This window comes from Symphalangus syndactylus, chromosome 17, assembly GCF_028878055.3.
Source record: "Symphalangus syndactylus isolate Jambi chromosome 17, NHGRI_mSymSyn1-v2.1_pri, whole genome shotgun sequence".
Lineage (NCBI taxonomy): Eukaryota > Metazoa > Chordata > Mammalia > Primates > Hylobatidae > Symphalangus > Symphalangus syndactylus.
The window spans coordinates 33,981,103-34,008,342 of record NC_072439.2 but is presented as its reverse complement, the minus strand read 5'-3'; the positions used below and the strand labels follow the sequence as shown (position 1 = coordinate 34,008,342).

General features: G+C 41.8%; 1 protein-coding gene across 9 annotated transcripts in view; it reads right to left on the bottom strand.

The window, feature by feature from the left end:
• SARNP (SAP domain containing ribonucleoprotein) overlaps positions 1-27,240 on the bottom strand; it is an 83,318-nt gene that overhangs the window by 35,117 nt on the left and 20,961 nt on the right. For 8 of the 9 annotated variants that reach the window (XR_008652196.2, XR_008652197.2, XM_055250708.2 and 5 more), the window contains 8 exons: positions 19,224-19,323; positions 16,440-16,486; positions 16,143-16,210; positions 11,651-11,702; positions 10,453-10,526; positions 10,008-10,036; positions 5,622-5,647; positions 4,133-4,201 (listed from right to left, as the gene is read on the bottom strand). Coding sequence is in view for 7 of the 9 variants with exons in the window: in XM_055250708.2 (XP_055106683.2) it covers positions 4,133-4,201; positions 5,622-5,647; positions 10,008-10,036; positions 10,453-10,526; positions 11,651-11,702; positions 16,143-16,210; positions 16,440-16,486; positions 19,224-19,323 (465 nt within the window). In the remaining 2 variants the exon portion in view is untranslated. Of the gene's footprint in view, positions 1-4,132; positions 4,202-5,621; positions 5,648-10,007; positions 10,037-10,452; positions 10,527-11,650; positions 11,703-16,142; positions 16,211-16,439; positions 16,487-19,223; positions 19,324-25,669; positions 26,627-27,240 lie in introns of those variants that run through there. The other variant, XM_063621399.1, reaches the window with a different exon arrangement.

Sequence of the window (27,240 nt, the reverse complement as noted above, 5' to 3'; positions counted from 1 at the left end):
AGCGAAGTAGTCCCTGGGAACCATACATATTCTAGTAAAGTGCTACTTAAAATACAGTCTGCCTCCTGGTGCTAGTCTCCAAACTGTTTCTTACCAGTGTGTAAAGGTCCAGAAATTGAAAATGTTAAGAAACTTTCAGAATAATTTAATGCTGTTGTAACATTTTAATTGTATTTTAAAAAGTATCACTGCAATAATCAAAAAAATTTTTAAACTAGTTTTTTGCCACAGATAATTTCAGATGCACTACTCTAGCACATACGCAAATAAAAAATATGCTATACATATTGACAGTCAATGTTATTAAAGAAGGAAGCTCACAGCCAGAGTTCTGCCAATTACCATTATTGTATTACAACCCTCCAGAGACTTAAAATGGGCGCTGAAATCTTATCCATGATCAACTAAAACTAAAATTGAGTCAAGTTAATTGACTCAATTTTAAGGCCATAAAGCCAATTTACCAACAGAACTGAACTAAGAAAAAAGGAAGATAAATAACATTTATTGAAGGTCAAAGTATCACTGTTAGGTAATTTCAAATACTGTATACAATTTTTTTTTTTTTAAGACAGAGTCTAGGCCATGTTGCGGTGGCTCACGCCTGTAATCCCAGCACTTTGGGAGGCCAAAGTGGGTGGATCACTTGAGGCCAAAGTTCAAGACCAGCTTGGACAACATGAAGAAAACCCATCTATACTAAAAATGCAAAATTAGCTGGGCACGGTGGCGCACTCCCATATTCTTAGCTACTCAGGAGGGTGAGGTGGGAAAAATCACTTGAATCCAGGAGGCAGAGGTTGTAGTGAGCTGCGATTGCACCATTGCACTCCAGCCTGGTTGAGAGAACAAAACCCTGTCTCAGAAAAAAAAAAAAAAAGACAGGGTCTCACTCTCTCACCCAGGCTGGAGTGCAGTGTCAGTATCATGGCTCACTGCAGCCTCAAACTCCTGGGCTCAATTAATCATCCCACCTCAGCTTCCCAAAATAATGGGATTTCAGGCATGAGCCACGGCACCTGGCCCTGTATCCAATTATTTACTCTTCCCAACTAGGTTGCTAGTTATTGCTCTAAGTCTTACAGATGAGGATCAAAGAAGTTCAGTAATTTGCTCAAAGTCACAAAGTTAATATACGTATCTGTTTTACTCAGCCTCCTGTGGACTGAAAATGAAAAAATGTCAAAGAAAGAGAAAACTTCTAGGGAAGGGAAGAGAAAGACCTGATATTCCTGTAATGAAATACTATAAAAATAACACAGGTATACAGTATAGCACTGATGGACAAATTCTTTTCAGCAATGTGTAGTAGGAGCTATGAGCTATGTAGTAAGAGATATGATGTTCAATGTTGTAAATTCTGAAGGAACACAGACAATTCCTTAGAAGATGGAGTGAATTTCTACTGCTGGGGTTCTCACACATCTAGCCCTCATATAAAAGAGAAGACAGATGAGAACTAGGGCCACAGAACCAAGGCACCCTTCCCCTTGGCCATCTGGCACAACACAAGTGACCTTTGGTTGATTTGTTTGTTTGTTTTTTTTGAGATGAACTCTCACTCTGTCACCCAGGCTGGAGTACAGTGGTGCAATCTCGGCTCACCGCAGCCTCTGCCCTCCAAGTTCAAGCGATTCTCCTGCCTCAGCCTCCCAAGTAGCTGGGATTACAGGCACCTGCCACCGCGCCTGGCTAATTTTTTGTATTTTTAGAAGAGATGGGGTTTCACCATCTTGTCCAGGCTGGTCTTTAACTCCTGACCTCGTGATCCACCCGCCTCAGCCTCCAAAGTGCTGGGATTACAGGTGTGAGCCACCGTGCCCAGTCATGACCTTTGGTTTGTAACAGCCCTTCCCAATTAAAGTGCATGTGGCTTAAGAATCACATACTCTGCCTCTCAACTCCAAATTTTTTCTTACTTCACAAAAATGAGCAAGTATTCCCACTGAGCACCAATGGTCTCAGCATCATGCTAGGCACACGGACCTGATGCTGTATTTCTGGTTAATATAAAAAATGATAACCCAGGCCAGGCACAGTGGCTCACACCTATAGTCCAGCACTTTGGGAGGCCGACACAGGAGGCCAGGAGTTTGAGACCAGCTGGGCAACACAGGGAGACCTCATCTCTAAAAAAAAAATTCAAAAAACTGGCCAGGCATGGTGGCACACATCTGTGGTCCCACCTACTCAGGAGGCTGAGGTGGGAGGCTTGCTTGAGCCTGGGAAATGGAGGCTGCAATGAGTTGTGATGATGCTACTGCACTGCAGCCTGGGTATCAGAGTGAGAACTTGTCTCAAAAAAGATTAAAAAAAAAAAAAAAAAGTTAACCTAAATGGAAGAAAGATGGAACAAAGTTGTGCACAAGTGTTCCACAGTGGCACAATAATGATTACTTTTAGTGTTTAGTTTTTTCCTAAGCAAAATATATAACCAATGTCAGGTAAGTTTCTTCCAATGGCTTTCTAGAGAGCTGAACACTTTTATGCTGAGTTGGAAATACTGATGTTTTTCTTTTTTTGAGACAGAGTCTCACTTTGTTGTCCAGGCTAGAGTACAGTAGCACAATCTCGGCTCACTACAACCTCTGCCTTCCGGGTTCAAGTGATTCTCCCGCCTCAGCCTCCCAAGTAGCTGGGATTACAGGCATGTACCACCATGCCCAGCTAATTTTTGTAGTTATAGTAGAGACAGGGTTTCACCATGTTGGCTGGGCTGGTCTCGAACTCCTGACCTCAGGTGATCTGCCCACCTCAGCCTCCCAAAGTGCTGGGATTACAGGCGTGAGCCACCATGCCCAACCAATTTTTTTCTTTTTTTTTTCTTGAGACGGAGTCTCGCTCTGTCGCCCAGGCTGGAGTGCAGTGGCACAATCTCGGCTCACTGCAAGCCCCGCCTCCCGGGTTCACGCCATTCTCCTGCCTCAGCCTCCCGAGTAGCTGGGACTACAGGCGCCCGCCACCACGCCTGGCTAATTTTTGTGTATTTTTAGTAGAGATGGGGTTTCACCGTGTTAGCCAGGATGGTCTCGATCTCCTGACCTCGTGATCCGCACATCTTCACCTCCCAAAGTGTTGGGATTACAGGCGTGAGCCACTGCACCGGCCCAAATTTTTTCTTAAATGATGGTTTTTCTGGTTTCAAATACCCTGCCACCACTTTGACAACCAAGAAACATGTTCCTGTTCTAAACAACAAAGATTAAGAGACCACCTGCTCTAGGCAAATAGAAAAATGCTTATCATTTTCTCCAATGTGCCTAGCAAAACTACCAAGGCAACTATGCCCTGGGGAACCAATCACCCCATCCAGCATGAAGTAAACAAGGTCATCTTGCTTAATAAACTAAATAATATCAGTTAGCTGAGGGGCATAAAGAATGAATTAACTTTTTTATTTTTGTTCCACCAATCCTCCAAGTTTTATTTCTAAGTACTTTTGACCTAAAGACAAGACTGTCTTTCCTGATTAGTTAATTCCCATTATGCCTATTATCAAAGTTAAAGTAGATGTAATAAGTTTTAACATCACTGAATTTAACATCTTAACCAACAGAAATATAGACCATACTCAGGCTGGGTGCAGTGGCTCACGCTGTAATCCCAGCACTCTGGAAGGCAGAAGTGGGTGGATCCCTTAGGCCTAGGAGTTTGAGACCAGCTTGGGTAACAGAGCAAAATCCCGTCTCTACCAAAAATTGAAAAAAATTAGCTGGGCATGGTGGCACGTGCCTGTAGTTTTAGCTACAAGAGAGGCTGAGGTGGGAGGATCACCTGAGCCCAGGGAGGTCAAGCATGCAGTGAGCCGTGATCGCACCACTGCACTCTAGCCTGGGCAACAGAATGACCTGTCTCAAAGAAAAAAAAAGAAAGAAAGAAAAGAAATGTAGACCATGCTCTAGCAGCCTGGGTGAGAGCTATGAAAACAATCCATGGGAAAAAACAATCAGCTTGTGAAATAATTCCTGTAACATAATCAAGAGTCAGCGAGAGGAGGTGACAGTCAAACAAGTATGTGAAATGAAATGCTTTGTAGCCAGCTACATTCTCAGGAAAGTCATTTCCAGGCTATGTAGTTTCCATAAGCTGCTCTAGTGTCACAAAAACATTACTTCCATCGAACCTACGTTACCTTTCTGGAGATTGAAGAGACATTCAAACCAAATCTTTGAGCTCTTTCCTTCAGCTTATCCAAGTTAACCTATAAAAGCATAGGGGAAAGAACATAGTTTCAAAAAATCAAAACGGAAAACAAAAAATGCAGAAACTGTAGTCTGAAGCTAAGAGTTCAAATAAGCCTATAACATTAAAGATACCCTATGAGCAAAATAAGAAAACTAAGCAGCAACCATCCAGTCCACTGATTATGGCCTCCTCTGGAATGCAGTGAAAGATTCAGCCCTGCCTCCTGCATTTATCACAGGTGTCAAGAGCCTAAGGAAGGCTTAAGATCAAGGGAAGCCAAACACTGCTGGAGAAAGCAAACACATGTCTAAATCATTACCTCCAAACAAGTCTACCACTCACAATCCAAAATCATTAATTCTCATATGGTCTCTGCAAGTATTTCTTAACTCTATCTCCAAAAAAAGAGAAACTATCACGGAGGCACCTTTTTCGGAAGACAATCTATAACTACTACCCAACTCGATTCTCTTCTCTCCTCTTTCTTGGAAACCTTGGTACATGGACTTGTTACTATTGTAAGAATTATTTAGGGCCAGGAGCAGTGGCTCATGCCTATAATCCTAGAAGTTTGGGAGGCCGAGGCGGGTGGATCACCTGAGGTCAGGAGTTCAAGACCAGCCTGGCCAAGATGGTGAAACCCCGTCTCTACTAAAAATACAAAAATTAGCCAGGCATGGTGGCGGGCACCTGTAATCCCACCTACTTGGGAGGCTGAGGCAGGAGAATTCCTTGAGCCCGTGAGGTGGAGGTTGCAGTAAGCTGAGATCACACCATTGCACTCCAGCCTGGGCAACAAGAATGAAACTCCGCTTCAAAAAAAAAAAAAGAATATTTAGGAAATTTTCATTAGTAATATTAAACCTTCACTTAACAATATTAAACAGCAACCCCTAAAGCAGGATTTCATAAAGCTGATTCTATTTCACCACAGCATTCGTTACAATTTTTTAAATACGCTGACTAGTCACAATGGTCCAGAAGGCCATTTTATTCTACCATTCTTTACTCTGATTTCACATTTCATGGATAGTATTTAAAAAAAAAAAAAAAAAAAGCACTATCTACAAACAGAATCCTAAATTGCTTCCATAGATTCTCTTGTGGTAATTATGAACTAGACATTATCTAAGGCCACTGGATAAGGCCTCCAGTACCATAAAACAAAGTTACATACATGGCTAACAAAATCCATTCTTACTTTCAAAAAGAGCGGCAGGAAGGGAGACATCTGCAATAATTGAACATGTGACAATTTTCCTGACCTCTCAGTATCTCCAACAATTTTTTAAATTCAAGACATACAATATTGTACTGAAAACAGTCAAAAAATTAATGTTCTCAGAGTTTCCGCTAATCTGGGGAGGAGGAGTCTCTAAAGTTAGCTATATAGAATTAAGATCTGGGTGTGTAAGAAATAAAAAAAGATTTCTTACCATAGGTTTGTTATCAGATGACAGACCTAAGGAAGTAAATAAAGTTTTATTTAATATTTTTAAAAGTCATAAAAGCCGACAGTCTTCAAGTCAAATTAGGCAACGTAAAAACAGCATACGGGACACACATCCTTTATCCTATGATGACAAAGAAAAGGCAGAAATTGCATCTAGCGATCATGTCTGCATTAATTGCTAGCAGGAACATAAAATGGTACAGTTGCTTTGGAAAACAATTTGGCAGTTCCTCAAAAGATAAATACAGTTACGTATGATCCCACAATTCCACTGCTAGCTATACAGCCAAGAGAAAATGAAAACATATAATTACACAAAAACTTGTACATAAATGTTCACAGCAGCATTATGCATATTAGACAAAAAGTTAAAGAAAAACACCCATCAACGGATGACTGGCTAAATCAAGTATGGTATATCCGTATAATGGAATATTATTAAACAATAAAAATGAATAGAGATACATGCTACAACATGAATGAACCTTGAAAACTATGCTAAGTGAAAGAATCCAGTCACAAAAGACAATATACTATACGTACTATACGAATTCATTCATATGAAGGCAAATTTCCATGGAGAAAAAAACCTCAGTGGCTGCTTAGGGCTGGGCAGGGAGAGGTAATGGAGGATATCTACTAATAGGCACAGAGTTTCTTTTTGGGGTGATAAACACGGTGATGATGGCTGCACAACCCTGTGAATATACTATGAAATAACGAATTATATACCTTTAAATGGATGAACTGTATGTTACATAAATTGCATCTCAGTAAAGCTGTTAAAAAAAGAGAGCCCATCTGGACAAACAAGAACTACTATCATGAGTTGAAATTATGGCTCCTGGCCGGGTGTGGTGGCTTACGCCTGTAATCCCAGCACTTTCGGAGGCCAAGGCAGGTGGATCACCTGAGGTCAGGACTTCTAGACCAGCCTGACCAATACGGTGAAATCCCATCTCTACTACAAATACAAAAATTAGCCAGGTGTGGTGGCGTGTACCTGTAGTCCCAGCTACTCGGGAGGCTGAGACAGGAGAATTGCTTGAACCCAGAAGGCAGAGGCTGCAGTGAGCTGAGATGGCGTCGCTGCACCAGGGCGACAGAGCAAGACTCCATATCAAAAAAAAAAAAAAAAGAAATTATGGCTCCTTAAGGCCAATTTTCTGTCCTGAAATTATCACCAAGAACATAGCCAATAATTATTTACTTCAAACTTTTCAGGATTTCATTCAAAAAACAATGCTTCCTTTTAAATGTTCCCAAATTCCGTTATTTTAGAGTTACTCTATAGTTCTAAGATGTCAGAATTATGAGTAACATCGAAACTGTATTTTTTATCAGGTTCCCTTTGCAGACTATTAATTTTAACTATTATCTTTCTTCAAATAGCATTTTAGCCATGCACCTGTAGTCCCAGTTACTCAGGAGGCTGAGGGAGGATTGCTTGAGCCCAGGGGCTCAAGTCCAGCCTGGGCAATACAGTGAAACCCTTCTCTTAAAAAAAATAAAAAAGCACCACGTTCTATAATTTCTGTTGTATCTTCACCAATTATCTCTCTCGATATAACTAAGAGCCAGAAAAAAATTATTTTTTCTAAAACACTTAGTGATAGTGACCAGAATTTTTCTCTCTTTTTAAAAGCACAGCAAAACACTACAAGAAGATCTCTGGGGGACATTTTCTTACTTAAAACTACTGACGAGTCACAGGGAAAACTGGATTGAATTAGGAGACTACATTTAAATTTTAAGTTCCTGAGAAAAGGGGCTATGTTCTTTTTGTTTTTTTGAGACAACAGTCTCATTCTGTCCCCCAGGCTGGAGTGCAGTGGAGCGATCTCCGCTCACTGCAAGCTCCGCTTCCCACGTTCAAGCACTTCTGCCTCAGCCTCCCAAGTAGCTGAAATTACAGGTGCGCAACACCACGCCCGGCTAATTTTTTTTTATTTTTTATTTTTAGTAGAGAAGAGTTCGCCATGTTGGCCAGGCTGGTCTCAAACTCCTGACCTTAAGCGATCCACCTGCCTTGGCCTCCCAAAGTGCTGGGATTACAGGTGTGAACCACCGTGCCCAGCCTGTCCTTTTTTTAAATTTTGAGACAGGATCTTGCTCTGTCACCCAGGCTAGAGTGTCATGGCAAGATCACACTCACTGCCAGCCTTGACCTCCCAGGCTTAAGAGATACTCCCACCCCAGCATCCCAAGTAGCTGGGACTACAGACGCCTGCCACCATGTCTAGCTAATTTTTTAATTTTTTGAAGAAACAAGGTGTCACTTTTTTTCCCAAGCTAGTTTCCAACTCCTGGGTTCAACTGATCCTCCCAGCTTGGCATCCCAAAGCGCTGGGATTACAGGCGTGAGCCAACACACCCAGCCGTTTCTTAAAAATAATAACTATTTCAGGCTCGGCACACCTGTAATCCCACCATTTTAGGAGGCAGAGGTGAGTGGATCACTTGAGGTTAGGAGTTCAAACCAGCCTGGCCAACACAGTGAAACCTGTCTCTACTAAAAATACAAAAATTAGCTGGGTGTGGTGTCACGCACCTGTGGTCCCAGCTACTCGGGAGGCTGAGGCAGGAAAATAGCTTGAACCCGGGAGGCAGAGGTTGCAGTGAACCAGATCGCATCCCTGCACTCCAGCATGGGTGACAATGCAAGACTGCGTCTCAAAAAATAGTAATAATTTCCTCTAGGCTGGGCGCGGTGGCTCACGCTTGTAATCCCAGCACTTTGGGAGGCCAAGGTGGGCGGATCACGAGGTCAGGAGATAGAGACCACGGTGAAACCCCGTCTCTACTAAAAATACAAAAAATTAGCCGGGCGTGGTGGCGGGCGCCTGTAGTCCCAGCTACTCGGAGAGGCTGAGGCAGGAGAATGGCGTGAACCCGGGAGGCGGAGCTTGCCGTGAGCCGAGATTGCGCCACTGTACTCCAGCCTGGGCGACAGAGCGAGACCCCGTCTCAAAAAAAAAAAAATAAAAATAAATAAAAAAAAATTTCCTCTAATTCATTACAAAAGTGATACATATTCATTGTATGGATTTTAAAAACACAGACAAGCAAAAAGAAATAAATCATTCAAAATTCCACCAACTAGAGATAACAAGTATTAACAATTTAGAATACAGTCGTCCCTCCATTTCCTCAAAGGACTGGATCCAAACCCACCCCTCCAGCTGATACCAAAATCCACCACGCTCAAGTCCTATAGCAGATATAAGCTGCTCCTCCATATCTGCAGGTTTCACATCCCAAAAATACTGTATTTCTGAACCGCATTTGGTTATGATGAACCCTCAGATACAGAGGGCAAACAGTATTTATTGAAAAAAAAAAAAATCCACGTATAAGTGGACCTGTGCAGTTCAAACCTTGCTGTTGAAGTGTCTACTATATATCCTTCCAATCTTCTTTCCTATCTATACATGCACTCTTACGTGACTAAAATAGGAACATACTGTTAATATAATTTTTTAACTCTTTTCATTAATATCTCTGATAAATATCTTTCAATACTATTTCAGCACAGTATAGTCTGCTATACCATGGCACACATTTAATAACCAATTCTCTGTTGTACAGTTGGTTGTTTCCAGTTATTGATCACTATAAATAAAAGGCCGGGCGCGGTGGCTCACGCCAGTAATCCCAGCACTTTGGGAGGCTGAGGCGGGTGGATCACGAGGTCAGGAGATCGAGACCACGGTGAAACCCCATCTCTACTAAAAATACAAAAAATTAGCCGGGCGCAGTGGCAGGCGCCTGTAGTCCCAGCTACTCCGGAGGCTGAGGCAGGAGAATGGCGTGAACCCGGGAGGCGGAGCTTGCAGTGAGCCGAGATCGCGCCACTGCACTCCAGCCTGGGCGACAGAGCGAGACTCCGTCTCAAATAAAAAAAAAAAGATCACTATAAATAATGCTGTGATAATCCCTGACGCTGTCTTTATGCACATTCAAGACTATTTCCTTGTACGTTCCTAGAAGTAAAACTGTTAAGGTAGAAGATGTTCTTTTCCCTTTTATCAGTTATAATAGCCAGTATAACACTGGATAGTATGCAATAATTTTATGCAGTTGGGACCCTAGAATAAGAAAGCAAAGTACTAGAGAAACTTCTTTGAAGATGTTCAAGAAAAGAAAGACAAATGTTGGCATTTCCTATCCTCTCATAACATTTAGTACCTCTCTTAATTGCCCAGGAAGGCCTAAGTATAATTTTACCTAAAGCAGGAGATGAATGTTACAATCTCTTAAGAGTTTCTACAGCTAGCAAATTTACCTTATTTTGGAGAAATGAAACCTGTTATACCAGAAAAAAAAGAATAAAAAGATAACTTTCTCAAAAGTATCTCTGTACTCTTACCTTTTGTTGGAACTGAAGAAATCCCAAACCTGAAGAAGGAAGAACAAACTAAATTTTAGGAAGCTGTTCACACTCCTCGTTGTCTGTCTCCGTGTCAAGTATACATGACACTTCTTGCTTGTGATCTCAAGCCTTGCAATCATTAGCTAATTCTAACAACCCCATGAAAGAGGTTCAGAAATTAAGCTAAAAGGAAGCTTTATCAGAATTAGTAGTAGTCAGTTCCTGGCTTTAACTGTTACAAAAACCCTTCTCAATAAAGATCAATTTATAGCAACTATAACCAAATCAGTAGACATGTTCTGAATAGGGTCAAAAAAGTGTTCATATCCTTCAGCAAGCCTCTATTCTACTTAAAATCAACAATTACATTTAAAAGCTAGGATCACACATCTTCACCTTTACAACACCCCTATCGGAAGCCCAAAAGGCTGGGGACACTCACCTAGCTGCCCGAGCAGCTTTCTTACTCTCCAAGCTCACAGGTACATTGAATCGTTCAGCCCTCTTCTGCATTCTCTAAGTAAAAATAGACAAAAGGAAGAAAAAAAGTCAATTTACGGTTTAAGAAAGTCAGTCAGAGGTAGGTATCTTAAAAAGAGTCTCACTCTGTCCCCCAGGCTAGAGTGCAGTGGCATGATCTCAGCTCACTGCAACCTCAGCCTCCTGGGTTCAAGCGATTCTCATGGCTCAGCCTCCCGAGTAGCTGGGATTACAGGACTGTGCCACTGTGCCCAGCTAATTTTTGTGCTCTTAGTAGAAATGAGATTTCACCATGATGTCCAGGCTGATCTTGAACTCCTGGCCTCAAGTGAACTGCCCACCTCAGCCTCCTAAACTGCTGGGATTACAAGCGTGAGCCACGCGGCCCAGCCAAAGGTAGGTATCTTAAAAACATCAGAAGTAATTTCTTAGGGTCTAAACTGAAAATACTGACAATCCTAGAAGATATCAGGTTGTGTCCATGCTAGGACTTAACGGCCCTTACCAGAAAGCAAACAAAAAAAGACTACTATTAGATGCCCTCAAAAACAAAAGGGAGAAATAAAGTAAAACTTACATTATGCATGAAGCCAAGAAGTCAAAAACTATGTTTGGCTGACCTTTGAAAAGTGATCAAAGGAATAGCTTGGTTCCAACACCAATGGTATTCTTTCAGTTAGAAATGAAGTAGCATTGTTTTATGTCATTCTAAAAGAGTTTAATAATTCTCTACTTTGCAAGTATGATACTGAACACAAGATCTCAACTGGAACCTGGTTTCACAGTCCTGTACCACAGAAACCAGAGAAATTTCAATCTCAGCTACTGGCCAGTAGCAACATAAGAGTCACATCTACCAATACATTTTCAAGGTACAATCCTCCTAAATCTAATCCCAGGTTTGAAAACATCTCAAAGAGAGTCACTGTTAGACTCTCTCTTGTATTACATATAAAAAGACTACAGCTTCAAGAATGACTACCCCTATGCCAGCCAAATATTTTCCAAAGAGTAGTTGGCAGTGAAACGTTTCAACACCAAAATCTGCCAATACTGATTATCTGCCTGTGAATAAATTTTAGAGGATGATGCAGATATAATAAAGGGTAAGAGGGAGAGAGAAATGTAGAGACTGTTCTACTAGGGAGCAGAATACCTACCTCAGTCTGTGGTATTTCAGATGTAATTTTCACCACTTTCTTCTCTGCTGCCCTAGAAAAGAAAGAGATTTTTTAAAATGAGAAAACTGATATTCTAAACCACAATCTCAGAAATGTGTAAGAATTCACCTGAGTCACCGTTCTCTGCCCTATTATCTGTCTGCCACCCCTTAAGCCAAAGAAGCATGAAGTCTACTAGAGCTTTGGTTCCTTTAACTGTCATCTATTGAGAGGAAAGCGTTCAAATAACAAACTAAGCTTCTTTAGCTAAAGTATAATAAAGAAATAAGCAAAGAAGTCTGGTTAAATATACTGGGCTGAAGGGAAACACTCAAAGGACACCAGAAACCATCTCATTTGCTTTTAGGAACTTTTTAATTTACTTTTTTTTTCTGAGACGGAGTTTTGCTCTTGTCGCCCAGGCTGGAGTGTAATGGCGCGATCTCAGCTCACTGCAACCTCCACTTCCTGGGTTCAAGAGATTCTCCTGCCTCAACCTCCTGAGTAGCTGAAATTACAGGCGCCTGCCACCATGCACAGCTAATTTTTGTATTTTTAGTAGAGATAGGGTTTCACCATGTTGGCCAGGCTAGTCACGAACTCCTGGCCTCAAGTGATCCATCCGCCTCGGCCTCCCAAAGTGCTGGAATTACAGGCGTCAGCCACTGAGCCCAGCCTTTAATTTACTTTTGAACTAATGAGTAACCCTCCAATCCTCCTTTAAGTACCAGCTCCCAATGTTCATCACAACAATTAATAAGTACTCTACAAGGTATGGTTTCCTTCTTTTAAAAACCCCTTATTTCTCCCATGGGGAATGTAGCTCTAGCTGGAACAGTCAAAGTGAAACAAATAAAAATGCCAAAGAAGGTAGGAAGAAAAAAGTCTAAGGGGAGTTTGAATTAGGAAAACATGGTAAGTTACTGGTCAAAGGTTTAGGAGAAAACAAAAGAGGGGGGACCACAGGGGCGGGAGACAAAGTTCGGAAGTACCCACGATAAATGGAAGGGCATTAACCCTCCACCAAACAACTCCCATAAAACTGTGGGTCATAACCAGTCTCATTAAGGTCCCTCATTTAGAGACATGGGCAGCTTTTGTTCCAATATCCCGGACACTTTTCCCATTTGATGCCCTGAAAGGTAGTAATGGTTTAATGACATTTTCAGAGGAAGCAATTCTGGAATAAGAACTTACTCTCTTCCACCCTTTTATTGGAAATCCCTGGACTGAAGACAAGCAATGGGTGCCCCCTGCTGACCATAACGAAGTCCTACAATATGTAACTGCTTTAGCTGGTTGGGGGTGGGGAATCAAACTAGAAACAGGTATATTTTTGGAGAACTTCAGGCCAAAGATGAAGAAGGGGATCTCCTTTTAAATAGTCAAGGAATCTAAACTAGCCCTGGCTATTCTGATGTTTAAAGAAATTTCTAAACGCTTCCCATTTTCTTGCCATCCTTCCCTAACCTTGTCTTATAATTTAGGCACAAAAGGCCAAAGTTTAACGTCTTACTTGAAATCCAATGCCATCAAGAAAGCAGTGCTCTCCATCAACCCCAATGTAATGACTTCCTCCCCATTCCCATTCTGAAGCACAGTCAATGCAGTGCACCTCATGGCAGAAAGGGAACCCCAGAAGGGAAGTTTCCTTCCATTCTATTACAGTTCCCGTAGGCAACTAAACTCAAGCGCAATAAATAAACATCAAATTCTGGGATGCATGGGAAATTTCCACTCTTCACTGAGAAATTTCTCTCCTACCCAATCACATAAACAACATTCCCTGAAATACAGAGACCCAGAATCTTTTTGTACATACTTTAGTCTAACCACAACTGTCCTCTAAAAATCAAAATGATCACCCCACCCACTTCAATTTCCTTGTTTCAAAATTCATTAATAGAATTAAAGCCCCCTGAACAGAATGCACATTTTAAATATTCTATGAATAATGAACTTCAAACTTTCAAACCTCCATTTTTTAACCCACGCAAGCCAATTATGGTATTCACTTGATCTTCTTTCTTGTTCCAGAAATCCCCATAACATTTCTATTTTAAAGCTATCTCACAAAGTCATTTTTTCAAGGCACTATATCTAATCATAAACATCTTATGATGGAAAGAAAACTAAATGGCTTTAGAAAGTAGTATTTGATAGGCTGGGCATGGTGGCTCACACCTGTAATCCCAGCACTTTGGGAGGCCAAGGCAGGTGGATCGCTTTGAGCTCAGGAGTTTGAGACCAGCCTGGCAAACACGGCGAAACCCCATCTCTACAAAAAATACAAAAAAAGAGCCAGGTGTAGTGGCTCGTGCCTGTAGTCCTAGCTACTTGGGAGGCTGAAGCTGGAGGACTGCTTGAGCCGAGAAATGGAGGTTGCAGTGAGCCAGGATTGTGCCACTGCACTCCAGCCTGGACAACGGAGTGAGTCCCTGTCTCAAAAATAAATAAATAAAGGGATATTTGACAAAAATCTATCAAGATGTTAAATGTACATCCTCTGTGATGCAGCAAATCCACTGCTAGGAATTTGCCCTATGGGTATACTTGTGAGTATAAATAATTAGAAAAGGACACGCAGAACTATATTTTTTTTATGAATAATCTAAATGTCCATCAAGAGAAGACTGGTGAAATAAATTACTGTTTATGCATAGAATGGAATACTATTAAATGCTAGAAAGAACAAGGTTATAAGTTGATAACTAGTAAATCTGGGTGATAGGTAGATGAGAGTCTATTATACTAGTCAAACTTTTGTATATACTTGTAATTTCCCATAATAACAAGCTAAACAAAAAAGAGACCACTTCCTAGGATAATTATCCTGACTTTACAGGGTCTACTGAGGATAAAATGAAAGTATATGTAAAACATTCAGAACAATGCCTAGCATATAACTCTTAAGAACAATGCCTAGCATATAACACTTACATAAGAAAATGACATAAAAAATTTCCAGATGTGAAAACAAGAGCGTGCATAGTGTGTGTATACGTGTATCTATATATACACATACATACATATACACACATACAGACACCATATATAAAATCTTCCAAAAGTATGTACTGTTCTAAAAACCTCAGTAAAGTCAGATCTGAGAATGGATACAAACTACTTAATTCTTAATTGATATACTCCACTATGTACTGACTTTTTACTTATAAATACACTGCCTTTTATAATTAAATGCACTAACACAGTTATGAGGAACAAAAATGTTCAAAGTTTAGGACTCAACTGCTCTTAATGTACTATAGTACAAAATGGCCAGACATTTGTGGAAAAAGCCCCAAATTAAAGATGTTTAGGATCACCCTTGTGGAATAGTTTAAACAAATCAAGATCTACTTTCCATTCTAGCACTTTGTCCTCCCCTCCTCCACTGTAAATCAGAAAGCAAGAGAGAACAGAGTGCTACTTCAGAAACATAACCTCTACCCAACACCCTCCTCCCTTACAAAACTCCTTATATTGAGTTTCACACTTTTTTTTTTTTTTTCCAAGACAGCTCTGGCTCCCAGGCTGGAGTGCAGTGCCACAGTCTCAGCTCACTGCAACCTCCACCTCCCAGGTTCAAGCAATTCTCCTGCCTCAGCCTCCCAAGTAGCTTGGATTACAGGTGCACGCCACCATGCCCAACTAATTTTTGTATTTTTAGAAGAGACAGGGTTTCACCATCTTGGCCAGACTGGTCTTGAACTCCTGACCTCATGATCCACCCGCCTTGGCCTCCCAAAGTGCTGGGATTACAAGCATGTGCCACCATGCCTGGCCTCAGTTTTACACTTTTCCAGAAAAGTGCAAAACTCTTATAAACAGTTAACAGAATGGGCCGGGCACGGTGGCTCACACCTGTAATCCCAGCACTTTGGGAGGCCAAGGCAGGTGGATCATTTTAGGTCAGGAGTTCAAAACCAGCCTGGCCAACATGGTAAAACCCTGTCTCTCCTAAAAATACAAAACTCAGTCAGGCAGTAGTGGCACACGCCTATAATCCCAGCTACTCGGGACACTGAGGCAGAAGAATTGCTTAAGCCTGGGAAGCAGAAGTTATGGTGAGCCGAGATCACGCCACTGCACTCCAGTCTGGGCAAGAGTGAGATCCTGTCTCAAAAAAAAAAAAAAAAACAGAGTTTACAGAGTTTTACACTGTAAACAGAATTGTACAGATTCTCTATAGAGTAACAGAATAATCTATTATGGTGACCCTACAAAAGAACAACAAAGGCTAGGAGAATTAAACTATGTCTGGTCTTGAAGTCACCCGGTCCTAATTACCTATTACATAACTCAGAGACAATTTGCTTTGCTTCACTGGGACCAAGTACTTTGTAGTCCCTTCTAAAAAAACAAAAAAATGACCTAATCAGAAATGAAAAGGCCAATGGGAACATGTAAGAGGTAAACAAAGTTAAACATTAAACACAATAAAAAAAGAGCTGGCTGCTCTGTACTCAGATTATAAAAAAGGGATAATTACACATCAACAGTTTTTTCAGGGGGTTCTTCCTCTTTGACAGGGAGTTCAGTGGGCTTTGTTTCTTCTTCCTAAAACCAAATGAAACAAGGTGGTTAACATAAATCTAAAGAATAAATATCTATCAAAAGAAGAACATCAGAACTCCAAAATAAACCAGTCTCTCAGAACCTTCATACCCATCTTATGCTCCCCTAATAAATTTACATCTAAGTCCTCCAATAACTGATGTTAAAGCAATGTGGCCAAAGCAGCGGCACATTACCATACCAGAGACTAACCTTACTCTATCCAACTCACCTCTGTTTCATCTCCCAGTACATCTTCTTCATTTGCCTCCTCTTCAGCTAAAGAATATTAAAATATTCAGGTCAAGCCCTGCTACAAAACCATCTTGATCACTTACCAAGGTTAAAATTATAATCACTTTGCTTTCCCCCAAAAAATCCAATAGCAAAGGCAGAAACTGATGCACATAAAATCTGCTACATCTGGAGAAGATAAAATCAGATCTCTACCTAACATTAATTACAAATGTGAACTCCAGTTGGACTGAAGAACTAAATGTGAAGTCAAACTAGAGAATTAATTTTAAAAGTAATGTGGGGCCAGGCCCCATGGCTCTCTGTAATCCCAGCAATCTGGGAGGCAGAGGCAGGTGGATCGTTTGAACCCAGGAGTTCAAGCGACCAGCTTGGGGAACACAGTGAAACTCTGTCTTTACAAAAAACATAAAAAAATTAGCTGGGTGTGGGGGTGTGCGCCTATAGTCTTAGCTACTGGGGAGGCTGAAGTGGGAACATTACTTGAACCCAGAAGGCAGAGGTTGCAGTGGGCTGAGATCATGTCACTGCACTCCAGCCTGGGTGACAGAGCAAGACCCAGTCTTGAAAAATAAACAAACAAAAAAAATAATGTGGAAAAGTATCTTTGAGATTTAGTGGTGGGGAAAGATTTGTTTAAAAGAAAAACAACCCAGAACCAAAAGTAAGAGGGGAAAAATTGAAGATTTTTCAAAACTAAGTACTTCTACTTAAGGATAGCACAAAGAAAGTTAAAAGACAAATGACAAGATATTTGTTTTTGTTGAGACAGAGTCTTACTCTGTTGCCCAGACTGAAGTGCAGTGGCACAATCACAGCTCCCTGTAGCCTCCCCCTCCTGGGCTCAAGGGATCCTCCTGCCTTAGCCTCCCAAGTAGGTAGGACTACAGGTGCACATCACCACACCCAGCTAATTTTATTATTTTTCTTAGAGATGGGATCTCACTATGCTGCCCAGACTGGTCTCAAACTGCAGGCCTCAAGAGATCATACCATCTTAGCCTCCCAAAGTGCTGAGTTACAGGCATGAACCACCCCGCACAGCCAAAGAAGATATTTGTGCCTAAAACCAACAAAAGAATAGTTATTAGAATATAAAAGAAATGCCTGCAAGCCAACAGGCAAATTATGGGAACCTCAATAGAAAAATGGGCAAAGAAGAAACCCAAAGAATTGTGAAATGTTTAAACTTTTTTCATGGAGAACACAAAACAGCCAACAAATTAGCAAAACTTAGGCCACTTGATAGGACAGTGCCAAGTTTAGGTTTGTGAAGATACAAGAAGCCTTATGTACTAGTAATGAGACTGTAGATCTATAGAGCAATTCTGGAAAATAATTTGGGAGTCCTTAGTCACATTAAGTATAGATTTATGAATATTAATTAGCAATACCATTCTTGGGCATATACCCCAAAAAGACTTTCACAGGAATATAAGAGCATAAAATAAGTAGTTCATAATAATATACTACATACTATTAGTATATAGGATATAGTACACTATATCCTACAGGTTAAGCATCACCAATCTGAAAATTCGAAACCTAAAATGCTCCTAAATCTAAAACTTTCTGAAGGCTGATATGATACCACAAGTGGAAAACCCCACACCTAACCTCACACAATGGGTCACAGTCAAAACTTCGTTTCATGTACAAAATTATTTTAAATACTGTATAAAACTACTTTCAGATATGTGGATAAGAAACAAATGAATTTTGTGTTTAGGCTTGGATCTCACCCCCAAGATATCTCATTATATATATACACAAATATTCCAAAATCCAAAAAAATCTAAAATCTGAAACACTTCTGGTCCCAAGCATTTCAAATATATAACACTCAACCCATAGTATAATATATACTATATACTATTATATACATATAGTATACTATAAGTAGTATCACTTATAGTAGCAGAGGCTTGGTGGCAATAAAATTTTCTGTCACCGAGTGAATTAAGTAAAATGTGTGGTTATCCATCATTGAATGCTATGCAGGAATTAGAATCAACAGACTAGATAACTACACAGTCACATTCCACATGGACACATCTTTAAGAAAAAACACAATACTTAGTGAAAAAAATGAGAAAGCAAGGCTATGGCCAGTTATGTAATTACCAATTATATAAATGAAAACATTCTACGAAACAACACTACATAGTTTACCAGGAAAAAGACCAAAAAATACATTCAAACACATTAGAATGGGTGCCTAAATGGGTTGGGGAGAAAGTGAAATGAGGAATGGAAATAAAAGGGAATAAGTAAATAAAAATTAGAGAGAGGACTTGTACAACCTAAGATGTAGGTTGTACAAGATGGCCAGGCGTGGTGGCTCACAACTGTAATCCCAGCACTTTGGGAGGCCGAGGTGGGTGGATCACCTGAGGTCAGGAGTTCTAGACCAGCCCGACCAATATGGTGAAACTCCGTCTCTACTAAAAATACAAAAATCAGCCAGGCGTGGTGGTGCGCGCCTGTAGTCCCAGCTGCTCGGGAGGCTGAGACAGGGAGAACTGGTTGAACCCGGGAGATGGAGGTTGCAGTGGGCTGAAACTGCGTCACTGCACTCCAGCCTGGGCGACAGAGCGAGACTCCGTCTCAAAAAAAAAAAAAAAAAAAAAGAGTTTTCTTGATGCCATTAATTAAGAGTTTACATCACTAATGACCTAAAAAAAAAAAAAAAGAAATCTTTTCAGTGTAAAAGCCTGAAAATCCCCTCACTCACATCACTCTGCCTCCACAAAGTACTCACCATGTTCTTCAAGATATGCCTGGAGTCTGTGGATAAGATCTTGCTTTATTCCCTTGGTCTCCAAACCACGAGCAAGACATTCTTGCTTTAGTTCGGCAAGCTGAGGGGGAAAAAATAAAACTTTTCCTTAGTTAACAGGATGAACACCAGTGAATAAAATGGTAGTTCCCACAAGGAAAAGAAAAAAAGAAGACGAAGTTCCATCCCAAATTACTTCCCTTAATTCTACCAGGGCTCTAGGTCCACAAAGATGATCCATTTTCCTCTAACAATATTCAATATACAAGAGGAACTGCCTAACAGATGCTGAAGAATAAACATCACACTTTAATAAAAAACCTCATCTATTTGTGTACCTACTCTCACAAATCTCTAGTTATTTCTAAATATTCTGAGGGGGGAAAAGGTTTTTTTCTTAAGATCACTGTGGCAGCCAGCATATTGGAAGAATGAACCTTCAAGTAGAAAATCCAATGATCTAAAAGCAGATTCTCCTTACCACTTATTATCCCAGATCCGTTATTACAATCTACCATATACATGCATACTGGTCTAACCACCATAGAATTAAGTAGATGCATTAGCTAATGTCAACAATGAATTGATTAAAGGATCTATGTCAAAATGAGAAGAAATATCTAATGGCATACCACAGAGTTCTGCTGAAGATTTTAAAATCAGTAACTTATCTAAAGATATAAAAGCTATGTTCATCAATTTTACAGACAATAGAAGGAAGGAGAATTGATGGATTACTGACATAACTAAGCTTAAAAAATGCAACACAGAAACAGAAAAAAAAAATACTTCTTCAGGACTAATAATAAGCCAAAACAAAGACTCAATTTAGAAGGAATAAGGTATACATATAAATTCCTACACTTAGATTCAAAACTTCAGTTATATAAAAACTGGGTAAGGGAGGATTGGCTCAATAGTAACTCAAAGGATAAAGACACCAGAATTTTAGGCAAAGAAGGTTAACAGTATGATTTGCTACCTATAAGCCATAGCTAACCGAAATATAGACTCCATAATAAACGATGTAATGGCCTTACTGGGCTCTATACTCTTATTTTACGAAGCACAACGACATGCTGACCCAGGAGAACAAGCAGGAAAGAAAGGCTCCAGAAATTCTATATGCAGATCAACACACAGATAGATCTTTGGTCTGAAAGATGACCTTTTTTGTTTTGAAGTACAGATCTATGACCAATCAGTAGAAGCCAAAAGGCAGACTCCTATAGACAAAAAATTTTACAACTATGGAATATGCTCTGCATCTCTACGTTTTTCAGCCAGGAGGGCATTTCATAATGAAGAGTAGAGAGTTTTTTAAAACATATCACAATGGCTGGGCGCGGTGGCTCACGTCTGTAATCCCAGCACTTTGGGAGGCCGAGGCGAGTAGACCACAAGGTCAGAAGATGGAGACCATCCTGGCTAACACAGTGAAACCCCGTCTCTACTAAAAATACAAAAATTAGCCGGGCGTGGTGGTGGGCACCTGTAGTCCCAGCTACTCGGGGAGGCTGAGGCAGGAGAATGGCGTGAACCCTGGAGGCGGGGCTTACAGTGAGCTGAGATGGGCCACCACACTACAGCCTGGGCGAAAGTGCAAGACTCCGTCTCAAAAGTAAATAATTAAAATAAATAAAACATACTACAATGACTACCAAAGCATTTAGTGAGTGGGGCAGGCAGGCGGCAATGCTATGAACAGAACTGCCCAACTCAACAAGCTGAAAGCAACCTCTACTGAGGAACATGGTAGATAATCACCCATTAAAAATTATTTTTAGGCCAGTAACAGTGGCTCACGTCTGTTATCCCAGCACTTTGGGAGGCCAAGGCGGGCAGATCATCTGAGGTCAGGAGTTCAACAGTAGTCTAGCTAACACGGTGAAACCCTGTCTCTACTAAAAATACAAAACTAGGCCGGGTGCGGTGGCTCATGCCTGTAATCCCAGCACTTTGGGGGGCCTAGGCGGGCAGATCAACTGAAGTCAGGAGTTCAAGACCAGCCTGGCCAACATAGTGAAACCCTGTCTCTACTAGCTGGGCATGGTGGCAGGCGCCTATATTTACCAAGCTATTCAGGAGGCTGAGACAAAAGAATTGCTTAAACCTGGGAGGCGGAGGTTGCAGTGAGCCGAAATTGTGCCATTGCACTCCAGCGGGTAAAAGAGTGAGACTGTCTCAAAAAAATAAATAAAAATATAAATATAAAATACAAAACTAGCCAGGCATGGTGGCACATGCCTGTAATCCCAGCTATTCAGGAGGCTGAGACAGGAGAACAGCTTGAACCTGGGACGCAGGGGTTGCAGTGAGCCGAGATCACGCCATTGCGCTCCAGCCTGGATACCAAGAACAAAACTCTGTCTCAAAAAAAAAAAAAAAAATTATTTTTAAGGCTTTTGCCAGTTTAAAAAAAAAAAATGACTGCAGAGTGACTGGAGAGCATAGACTCTGAAGCCAGACTACTTAGGTTTGAATTCCAGTTTTACTATTTATAATCTTATGTGAATAACTTCACCTCTCTGTGCCTCAGTTTCCTTACTTGTGAAATGGGAGTAATAACAGTACCTATTTCATAGGGTTGTTATGAAGATTAAGTTAAAAAAAATTTTTTTTTTTTGAGATGGAGTCTTGCTCTGGTGCCCTGGCTGGAGTACAGTGGCACAATCTCGGCTCACTGCAACCTCTGCCTTCTGGGTTCAAGCAACTGTCCTGCCTCAGCCTCCCGAGTAGCTGGGATTATAGGCATTGTGCCACCACGCCTGGCTAATTTTTGTATTTTTACTAGAAGCAGGGTTTCACCATGTTGACTAGGCTGGTCTCAAACTCCTGACCTCAAGTGATCCACCTGCCTTGGCCTCCCAAAGTTCTGGGATTACGGTTGTGAATCATAAATTAAAGAAAAAAAAAAATTTGAGACGGAGTCTTGCTGTATCACCCAGGCTGGAGTGCAGTGGCATGACCTCAGCTCACTGCAACCTCTGCCTCCCGAGTAGCTGGGACTACAGGCGAACGCCACCGTGCCCAACTAATTTTTTTATTTTTAGTAGAGACAGGGTTTCACCATATTGGCCAGGCTGGTCTCGAACTCCTGACCTTGTGATCTGCCTGCCTCCGCCTCCCAAAGTGTTGGGATTACAGGCATGAGCTGTAGGCGGCAAGCCACCCAGGCGCTGAGGCAAGAGACCGAGGACACGAGCTGTTCCAGTATAATAAAATATAAAACAAGAAAAGTCATACCAGATATAGATCTTAGATATGATTATATAAGGCCGAGCGCGGTGGCTCACACTTGTAATCCCAGCACTTTGGGAGGCCGAGGCGGGCGGATCACGAGGTCAGGAGATCGAGACCACGGTGAAACCCCGTCTCTACTAAAAATATAAAAAAAAAATTAGCCGGGCGTGGTGGCGGGCGCCTGTAGTCCCAGCTACTCGGAGAGGCTGAGGCAGGAGAATGGCGTGAACCCGGGAGGCGGAGCTTGCAGTGAGCCGAGATTGAGCCACTGCACTCCAGCCTGGGCGACAGAGCGAGACTCCGTCTCAAAAAAAAAAAAAAAAAAAAAAAAAAAAAGATATGATTATATATGAATATCATTAATCGTTAGTTGGTAGTAATTACTCTTTATCCCAATATTATAATAATCCCCGCTTTATAATCATAACCTAGGAAAAACCAGGCCATACAGAGATAGGAGCTGAGGGGACACAGTGAGGAGTGACCAGAAGACAAGAGTGCGAGCCTTCTGTTATGCCTGGACAGGGCCACCAGAGGGCTCCTTGGTCTAGCGGTGACGCCAGCATCTGGGAAGATGCCCGCTGCCAGGCGGACCATGGTCTAGCGGTAGCAAAAGGTGTCAAGGAACAACACCTGCTACTTAGCAGACCGGGAAAGGGAGTCTCCTTTTCCCCCGGGGAGTTTAGAGAAGACTCTGCTCCTCCATCTCTTGTGGAGGGCCTGACACCAGTCAGGCTTTCCCGCAGTTATCCAGAGGCCTAACCGTCTCCCTGTGATGCTGTGCTTCAGTGGTCACGCTCCTAGTCTGCCTTCATGTTCCATCCTGTACACCTGGCCCTGCCTTCTAGATAGCAGTAGTAAATTAGTCAAAGTACTAATAGTCTCTGATATGTAGAAACAATGGCATAAGCTGTCTTTCTCTTTGTCTCCTCTCTCTCTCTGCCTCGGCTGCCAGGCAGGGAAGGGCCCCCTGTCCAGTGGGCACGTGACCCACGTGACCTTACCTATCATTGGAGAAGACTCACATTCTTTACCCTGCTCCTTTTGCTTTGTATACAATAAATAACAGCGCAACCAGACATTCGGGGCCACTACCGGTCTCCGCGCATTGGTGGTAGTGGTCCCCCGGGCCCAGTTGCCTTTTCTTTTATCTCTTTGTCTTGTGCCTTTATTTCTAGACTCTCTCGTCGCCACATACAGGGAGAGACCCACCGACGCTGTGAGGCTGGTCCCTACAATGAGCCACCACGCCTGGCCTTAAATCAAAAAGTTTATAAAGCATTTAGAACAGTGCTTGACAGCTAATAAGTGCTTTATATTTATTAAGTACTAAATCACTGGTCTCAGATTTCAGAGTTTCACAAATCAATGCATTTTTATTTTCTTTATTTTTAGACACAGTTGTCTCGCCATGTTGCCCAGGCTGAACTTAAACTCTTGAACTCAAGTAATCCTCCCACCCCAACCTCCAACTGGGACTACAGGTACACACCACTGTGCCCAGCTCAATGTACTTTTAAATAGGTAGGCTGCTAAGGTCGCTTTTTACAATATTCCAATCAGGTCATGGAGCAATACTTTCGCAATAACAATAAAAAACAATTACTACAAAAATGAGCATACACTTGGATATAGCAGTGTCATCAAACTGCTATAAAACTTTCTAAAAGCTTACACTCAATTTTTGTATTTATCTCACCACTAACCAGGAACAGCTAGTTCATGGACCAGCACCCCAAGGCCTGTGAACCACACCTTAAATAACATTATAAGTGATCTTTAATGTCCATTTATTAAGTAACAATCTTGATCTTGGTGGCTCATGCTTACAATCCCAGCCCCTTGTGAGGCCAAGGTGGGAGGACTGCCTGAATCCAGAAGTTTGAGACCAGCCTGGGCAACACCACGAGATGCCATCTCTATTAAAAAAAATTTTTTTTGGTCGGGCGTGGTGGCTCACTCCTGTAATCCCAGCACTTTGGGAGGCCGAGGCAGGCGGATCATGAGGTCAGGAGATAGAGACCATCCTGGCTAGCACAGTGAAACCCTGTCTCTACTAAAAACACACACACACAAAAAAAAATTAGCCAGGCGCGGTGGCGAGCACCTGTAGTCCCAGCTACTCAGGAGGCTGAGGCAGAATGGCGTGAACCCGGGAGGTGGAGCTTGCAGTGAGCCAAGATCGTGCCACTGTACTTCCGCTGGGGTGACAGAGTGAGACTCCATCTCAAAAGAAAAAAAATTTTTTAAGAATCTTGATCTTTCTCACACTGATATGTTATTTGCTTTCCACTTCCTGGAGAACAAGTCTTTCGATTTTAATTACACTTTAAATTTTTTGTGTTATAAAAGTATTATGTTCACTGTAGAATAGTTAGAAAATTCTGAAAAGTTTAGAGGAAAATAAAAGTCGTATGCAATCCCAGCACTTACAGATCACTTAACATTTATATATATCATTTGTAGTGAGGCATGAGCCACTGTGCCCAGCCTACATACAGCTTTTACATAATGTTGTATTACTTCTTTTGTTATATAGTGAGTTCTTCTCATATACTTGGACATTATTTTAAAAGGGAAATAGAGGCTGGGCATGGTGGCTCATGCCTGTAGTCCCTGCATGTTGGAAGGCTGAGGCAGGAAGACAGCTTTGAGCCTCGGAGTTCAAGAACAGCCTGGGCAACAGAGTGAGACCCTGTTCCTACAATTTTTTTTTTTTTTTTTTGAAATGGAGTTTCACTCTTGTTGCCCAGGCTGGAGTGCAATGGTGCGATCTTGGCTCACTGCAACCTCCGCCTCCCGAGTTCAAGCAATTCTGCCTCAGCCTCCCGAGTAGCTGGGACTACACACATGCGCCACCATGCCTGGCTAATTTTGTGTTTTTCCATGTTGGTCAGGCTAGTGTCGAACTCTCGACCTCAGGTGATCCACCTGCCTCGGCCTCCCAAAGCGCTGGGACTACAGACGTGAGCCACCGTGCCCAGCCAAATTTTTTTTTAATTAGTCACACAAGGTAGCACACACCTGTGGTTCCCAGCTACTAGGGAAGCTGAGGTGGGAGGAACGCTTGAACCTGGAAGGTCAAGGCTGCTATGAACTGTGATCACACCACTGTACTCCAGCCTGGGCAACACAGCAATACCTGGCCTCAAAAGAATGAATGAATGAATAAATGAGAAACAGATGAATAAAAACATAAAATAGCTGAAAATGATGTAATTTCTTTTTGCACATATTTCAGCACAATTACATTAGCAGAACTAAAACCTTTCGAAACTTAAAATAGGAACATAAAATCTTACCCCATTTTTCTAAATTGATTTGATTTGATTTGAAATGTTTTGGCTCCAACACTTTGGGAGGCTAGAGGTGGACGGATCACCTGAGTCCAGGAGTTCGACATCAGCCTGGGCAATATGTTGACACCCTATCTCTACTAAAAATACAAAAACAGCCAGGCGTGGTGGCATGTGCCTGTAGTCCCAGCTACTTGAGGGACTAAGGCTGGAGGATGGCCTGAGTCCAGGAAGTCGAGGCTGCAGTGAGCCGAGATCACGCCACTGTACTCCAGCCTGGGTGAAAAGAGAGACCCTGTCTCAAAACAAACAAAAAATATTTTAACAGGTATACTGAATGAATTGTATGGTACGTGAATTATATCTCAGTAAGGCTATTGAAAAAAAGGATTAGCCGAGCATAGTCGCATGTGCCTACAGTCCCAGCTACTCAGGTGGCTGAGGTGGAAAGATCACTTGGGTCTGGGAGGCTGAGGCTGCAATGAGCCATGATCATGCCATTGCACTCCAGCCTGGGCAACATAGTAAGACCTTGTCCCAAGAAGAAAATAAACAAACAAAAAAAACCAGCTAGGTAGGCACAGTGGTTCACATCTGTCATCCTAGTACTTCAGGAGGTCGATGCAGGGCGATCACTTGAGCCTAGGAGTTCAAGACCAGCCTGGACAACACAGTGAGACCCTTTCTCTCAAAAAACAAAAAACTAGCCAGGCATGGTAGTGCACACTTGTAGTCCTAGCTACTCAGGAGGCTAAGGCAGGGGCATCACTTGAGTCCAGGAGGTTGAGGCTGCAGTAAGCCATGATCACACCACCGCACTCCCGCCTGGGCGACAGAGGGGAGACCCTGTCTCAAAAAAAAAAAAAAAAAAAAAAAAAAAAACGAGTTATAGAACATTCTATGCAGGATACTAACATTAATGTAAAAAATAATACACATGCATCTCTGTATAATGTGTATAAACAAGATGCCTGGAGAAGAAACAGGTAAGTTAACCTGCTTGAATCTGAGAAGAGGAAGTTAGTTTGGGAAAAGTGTAGGAAAGAAACTTTTTACCATATACTCTTTTGTGAACTTGTGCATGATTATCTATTCAAAAAATTTTTTAAATCTTATTTTTCATGGCTCACGCTTGTAATCCTAGCACTTTGGGAGGCCGAGGCGGGCGGATCACGAGGTCAGGAGATCGAGACCACGGTGAAACCCTGTCTCTACTAAAAATACAAAAAATTAGCCAGGCGTGGTGGCGGGCGCCTGTAGTCCCAGCTACTCGGAGAGGCTGAGGCAGGAGAATGGCATGAACCTGGGAGGTGGAGCCTGCAGTGAGCCGAGATTGCGCCACTGCACTCCAGCCTGGGCGACAGAGCGAGACTCTGTCTCAAAAAAAAAAAAAAAAAAAAAATCTTATTTTTCAGTATCAGTAAAGCATTCCCCATTCTACCTATCCAACCCACAGAGAA